This window comes from Haemorhous mexicanus, chromosome 3, assembly GCF_027477595.1.
Source record: "Haemorhous mexicanus isolate bHaeMex1 chromosome 3, bHaeMex1.pri, whole genome shotgun sequence".
NCBI classification, from domain to species: domain Eukaryota; kingdom Metazoa; phylum Chordata; class Aves; order Passeriformes; family Fringillidae; genus Haemorhous; species Haemorhous mexicanus.
Genome location: NC_082343.1, coordinates 94812174 through 94818380, shown reverse-complemented (window position 1 = coordinate 94818380; position 6207 = coordinate 94812174). Strand labels below are relative to the sequence as shown.

At 43.1% G+C, this 6207-nt stretch overlaps 1 protein-coding gene across 3 annotated transcripts in view; it reads right to left on the bottom strand.

The window, feature by feature from the left end:
- Positions 1 to 297: 297 nt before the first annotated feature.
- LOC132325442 (glutathione S-transferase-like) overlaps positions 298 to 6207 on the bottom strand; it is a 6599-nt gene continuing 689 nt past the window's right edge. Inside the window, exons 2-7 of one of the 3 annotated variants that reach the window (XM_059842782.1) lie at positions 5459 to 5572; positions 4744 to 4795; positions 2865 to 2997; positions 1803 to 1944; positions 1015 to 1146; positions 298 to 697 (exon numbers count right to left, since the gene is read on the bottom strand). In XM_059842782.1, the coding sequence (XP_059698765.1) occupies positions 575 to 697; positions 1015 to 1146; positions 1803 to 1944; positions 2865 to 2997; positions 4744 to 4795; positions 5459 to 5545 (669 nt within the window). In that variant the 5' untranslated portion in view covers positions 5546 to 5572 and the 3' untranslated portion in view covers positions 298 to 574. The remainder of the gene's footprint in view (positions 698 to 1014; positions 1147 to 1802; positions 1945 to 2864; positions 2998 to 4743; positions 4796 to 5458; positions 5573 to 6207) is intronic. The other 2 variants (XM_059842783.1, XM_059842784.1) reach the window with 2 other exon arrangements.

Here is a 6207-nt window from a genome sequence, read left to right as displayed (position 1 = left end):
AAATTCTGTGATTCTGTGAATGTGTGGAAGGGATTAATTGGGGTGCTCTGTTTGAGTTCAAATCTATCCTCTCACTCTTCACCTAGGGAGCTATTGATTGAACTAGAAGAGCCAAATTAGGTTTCATATTATAGCCAGATTTATCAGTCCAGCTACAGACTAGCTGTACTGTGACAAAGACCTACTCTTTGGGATAATCACTCCTAATTTTCCAACAGTTCTTGGGAATGCCAGCAAAACAGAACCAGACAGATCTCAGGCATAAAAGTAGCAGCAAGAAATCAATGAACAGCTTAGTTTTGAGTATCAATAGTAAGAATTTATTTCAGGTATTTTCTTTAGTTATTTAAGGTATTCTGTGTTGTCCAATATACCCCCTATTTAGTGAACTATTTCCTTTGCGGGTACACTCAGGTAGCTTTACATTGAAGTGTCTGCAGTAGGCTAAAATCACTCCTGTAGCTAAGGAAAGAGAAATCAAAACCCTTTTATTTTTTCACTAATTCCATTAATTTCACTTTGCCACTAACAACAAATACAAAGAAATACAGCTTCGATGGGCTTAGAATGCTGCTCAAGAGCGGAATATTTTGATTGCTCTGGCGATATCCTCCTCTGTTGTTGGTGGTTTCCTCTGGCTGCCAGGCTGCAGGAATTTCTTTATTGTGGGGATATTGCTTAGTCTTGCTTTGAAACTCTGTAAAACAAAACCAAAACAGAACAGTTCTTAACAATCCTTGCAACTGTCAGACATTTCAATGTTATCCATGCTCCGAAAGTCACATTACAGCGGGATGCTGCAGAAGAAACTTTATGCTTCCCCTTCTTATGCTTTTGGGGTCGTAGTGACAGATCAGGGTAATAACAATGAGTATGTGAGGCCAGCTAAAAGTTCTTACAATACTTGAATATTTTCCATGTCACTTCTGACACACTCACTCCCCATATTTCTCAGCCACTTTAAGTCAGTGGCTTTTCCCATTCATTCTCCACTCAAACTGCCCATTCATTTACCTGCAAGCGAGGAAATTTGGCAAGTATATCAGGTTTGCATTCCTCTACCATCAAAATGATTTCAAGTAATTGAACATCCGCTCTGCTCAGCTGGTTGCCAACCAGAAAGTCTTTTCCGTGGTCTTTCAAAACCTAAAAATATAGAACCGGAAGCAGATGATGTCTTTTTTCTGTCTTTTATCAGTTCTTTCCTCATAAATAATATAATATCTTCAAAGCAGGGTCACACATTGCACGGAGTTGTCAGTGAAAGAAGGAAATGCAGTTTAAACTGCTGAGGTACAAACAGTGATCTGAAGGCACTGCCATGCTAGGCATCATCTACCAGCTCTTTCACTTCTACATTTCTGTCTGGCAGCTCAGTTGTGCTCATCTGGCCTTGGCTGCTGGAGCTGCATTGAAGACAAAGCTGTGTGAGACCCAGAAGGAACTGCAATGCTTTTCCACAGCATGTATGGTACAGGGCCATGGGCACTTCAGGAGGAAACTTGATGTCAAAGCTGGTGCTATGGTGTCTTTTGTCTGAAACAACACACACATTGAAACATGGACATTTGGGGAGCTCAGTGTGTGCTGGATTTTTGCAGCTGTACATCTCTCCCAGGTTTGAAGTGCCTTCTGTCCCCTCTGTAGTGTCCTGTCTCCATCTTAATCCCAGTACCCCTAAAAACCAGAGCATGGAATTTCCAGTGGCAGTTTCTCTTGTTTTCCTCATAAAACTTGTGTGCTTCCACGATGGAGGTGCAAGGTAACAGCATCAATTGAGCTACAAGCTCTTTGCCACATACCTTCTCAAAGACTGGGAAGTATCTGTTTTCAGCCTTGTCCATCATATTTGCAAAATATTCCTCCTTTTTGTCTGCTGGTTGGACAACATACATGATGAGTAACTCATTCAGATCGAACATTCCTTCCACGTACATATCGATTCTGAAAGGAATAGATCCACTTGCTCAGGTCAGATTCACAATAGGTCTGAAGAGCACCAATAACTCCTGGCACAACCTCACTGAGATGCTGGGAAATCCCTGCCCCTTCTATTCCCCACAAACATACCATGGCAAAGTTCCCCCCTGAATGCAGTTGCACTGGGAGCAGGCTGCAGGGGGGGGGGGGGGGGGGGGGGGGGGGGAGAGGGGTGGATGGGAGCTTAGGCAAGAGGGAAATGCAAAATTCCTAGGGAAATCTAAAGACTGTAGTCCTCTCACTTCCTACTGGGACTGATTCTTGTGTGGAAGTCTGGACTATGGGTTTGTGAACCTGACTACAGAATTGTCAAGTGTGCCATCCAGACTCATGTTAAAAATCCAATCAGCCAGACGCTAACAGCAGGTCCATACAAATATCTAGCAAATATCTTGACACATGTGCTTACCAGGGCTTCTTTATTTCAAGTATTCAGAAATACCACAGGTCAAAACATGTGCCCTAGAAGTCCTCTCCTTTAATAACCTGTTATTAAATCTGTACTAATTCCTGGTTATAAGAGAGAGGAGGGGTTTTGATTCCTTTAAAGACATTGCCCTGAATGTGATGAGGAGAAAATGATGCTGCTGACAACTGCAGGAGAAAATGAACAGCAGCATCAGTAGGACAGTCTGCCCCCGTGACTGCTTTCTTCTGATAAGTGCATTGACCTCTGACTGATGATTCCTGGGCTCACTTCCCCTTTGGAATGCAGCTGGCTATCTCTGCTGTAGACATCAGCTGCAGCCACAGTCATCTCATGCAGCACAAAGCAGCGCAGCTCTCTCCCACTGAAAGGAGCTGTGAGCGGGGATACCCTTGTGTTTCACTGAGCTACAGGGTGAGCTGGGGAATAACAAGCAAAGGTGGCACTGTTACAGTACAGGGCTCTCTCCTTCATGTCCTTCCCATAGAGGTTGTACTTCGTTGCTATGTAGTTGAGAATGGCTCTGGTCTGCACCAGCTTCATCCCGTCGATCTCTACCATCGGCACTTGCTGAAAGAGCAGGGATCCATCTAGGCCAAAGGGAATAACACAAGGAGACCTTCAGTCCCTCAGTGACAACCACCAGCACGTATTAGGCAAAGGAACTACATGTATTACTTCTTCTTTAGAATCTGAATCAATCTGGCTGGATAAAAAATCCCAAGATCAACAATTCCAATTGTAAGACCAACAGTGCCCAGTTCCACCACTAAACCATGTCCCCAAGTGCACGCCTACACGCAGTGACTCAACCTCTTCCTTGGGCAGCCTGTTCCAATGCTTGACAACCCTTTTGGGGACAACCTTCCTCATTCTTACAGGAAAGTGTGGGAAATGCTCAGCATGCAGCAGCCTCTTCTTGGTGATAAGGTAATAACTTAACACTATAGCAATGAAGTTGTGGGAATTTCAGATTTGAGGAAACAGCCACATGCAGAACTTGCAACTGTCGCACACTGAAAGATACAAGCACTGCATGGCTCTAGCACAGGGGATTTTCATGGAGGCTAATACAGCCAAAAAGGACTGAAGGATCTGGTCCAGGCACTTTCTGTCATGTTTGGCTAAATATATCTGCACTTTCTAAGCACTGGCCAACATATCATCTGAATAATAATGAATAAATAAATATTAGTGAATATAAAAGCATAAAAGATCTTTGTGACAACTTTGTTGACTTTACAAAAGGCAGCTCATCTGTATAGGCATGATGTGGGAACAGCAAGTGAGTTCCATGTGATTCCTGCAGGAAGCAAATATCACTTGGAGTGATGCTGGAGCCATGCAACACTTTTGCTAGCATGCAGAAGTCTTAGCCTGAAGGAAGTAAAAATACTTCTCCAGAAAGAGAGGTATCAGATCAGAGAGTCAGGAAGGGTTTTTGCTTTAGGGAATCCTATTTCTTGACTCAGATAAATGATCAGCTATGTCCCCTTTGCAAGGGTGCATTTAGCTTTCTGCTGGTGTCCCAAAATACGTTTTGAAAGGCAGCCTGTAACAGGGGGACCAAGTCATTATTCCTACAGGACAGCAGGACTGCAAATACTACCCCTAGCTCAGATTGCTTTTCACAGGCCAGGTGAAGAGCACAGATGTGCAATTTGGTTTGGAGGAAACATGATTATCATGTGCAGGAAGACAGAAGCTGAAGCCAGCACGGTGGGTTGTTGCCTTGGGAAGCAGGAATGCAGCAGAGGAACAGGTAAACTCAGAAATTTGGAACTCTGTTTTCATAGGGAATATAAAACAAAACCTTTGTAGGCCACCTAAGACGCTAATGAATTTTAAGACCCTCTGAAGACAAAAGCCTCTATTGCCAGAGGATGGAAAGCAATGGACACAAGCTGAAGCAAAGGAGAGTCAACCATCTGAACTTCAAGAAAGGCTCTTTGACTGTGTGGGCTCTCCAGAGAAGCTGTAAATTCTCCATCCTTGGAGATACTCAAAACCCAGCTGGACATGGTCCTGAGTACCTGGCTGGAGGCGGCCCTGCTTGAAGAGGAGAGGTGGAGTAAGTAATCTTGAGAGGTCCCTTCTGACCTCAGCCCTTCTGTGATTCAGTGAAGGTGGAAGGAACTGGGTGGATGATAGCACCTAACACACAGCAGTCTGCACCTCTGAGAGCTCATGTACAATGCAGTTAAGAGATTTCCTTTCTAAGGCACTAAGTCTTAACAATTCTTAAGTGTTCTCAGACAAGTAACTCTAATTCTAATTCTGATTCTTGTTATTTTTACTATTGCTGCCGTTATAATTTAAAAGTGAAGGAAACTTACCCTTCTGTAACTTTGTCAGATCCTCCTTTTTGTCCAGGTAAGATTCTTCAAACTGGACAAAGGAGAAAAGAAAAGTTCTGTTTTCTGTCCATGATTTAGCTTCCTCTTTATTTAGGTAAAAAGGTCTAAAGAGGTGTGTTATGGGAAATTTAATTTTTATAACATAAGTCATATTTAAAAGTTTTAAGGTACACGGGCCATCACTGAGACAGAAACCCAGGGATATTGCAAAACACAGATTCCCTTACTCCATCTCTGGTTTAGTATCAGAATATGTCAGAGGTCAAATAAAATTACTTGGTGGTTTACAAAATCACCGGAATACCGTCAAAGATAAACTACATCATTGCAGCAATAATAATCTCTTGCTGTTTTGGACATTGGAATTTAACTGAAGATACTCAGAATTGCAGGCGCATGACCTCTGTTATCAGAAGATTAAGAAGCCAGGTTCTGCTGCAGGAGTTTTAAATTTCTTCTCCCACCAGCTACAGAGGAAAAACATTTCTGGTGCTACCTGCAGGCTTTGCAAATGATGCATGCAAGTGAAACAGGAACCTGTCCTCTACCCAGGGTAAGCTCGTGGTCACTCTTGGCCTGCTCAGCAATGCACTCAAGGCAGAGTTTGAAACTGCTGCTCAGTCCCACTTTTCAGAAGGAACAGTAAAAGCACATATTTGTCATAGGATCTCTGTAGAAAAGACCAGAAGCCAACCTCAACCCCAGCTGTTGCCAGGAGCCACCGAATTGGTTCCATGCGGCCACGTCCATTGAAGTAGTGCAGCTTGGGTTTTCCAGACATTTTCCCACGTGCCTGATTCCCTGATAGCTGCAATGAAGAAAGGTGGTTTGCACTTTTGAGTCTCTAACTGGGTCTCAAAGTTGTCTTTTTTGAAAACACTGATTCATTGTTCAAGACTTCAATCAATCAACAGTGGAGGTAAAAGGTTATATTGAGAGACTGCCACATAGCATTCTGCCTTTAACTGTTTCTTACACATGCAGAATATTTAAGCAGAATTCTGAACTTAGACCAACTGGCCCAGACAGAGAACAAGTGGTTTTAAACTATTTTAAACTTTGCATCCAAAGTGTTCTGTTCTGACCAGAAAGCTGCGTGTGCTCTTTGCGTATTTTGGCATTATCTCAGAACACAGTTTACTGTTTAATCAGATACATGCTATAAACTCAGCAATTGCTCTGCTTTCCCCAGCAACCATTATGCTCCATTATAACCAGCCAGGAAGGAATTCTTTCCCTCAGTCAACCTCTTTTACAACACTCCCCGCTTCTGTAATTTCGTTAGACAAACCTCCAAAACATGGAAATTAATTTTGCCTCTGGTACCATCAGATTTGCCTTTACCACAGGCACAGCCTCAGGGCAATGCTTGCTTGGTCCAGTTTCAACTCTGCTGCAATTTCGAGCAACAACAATTTCTAGGCAGAAACCTAAAGCAACAAC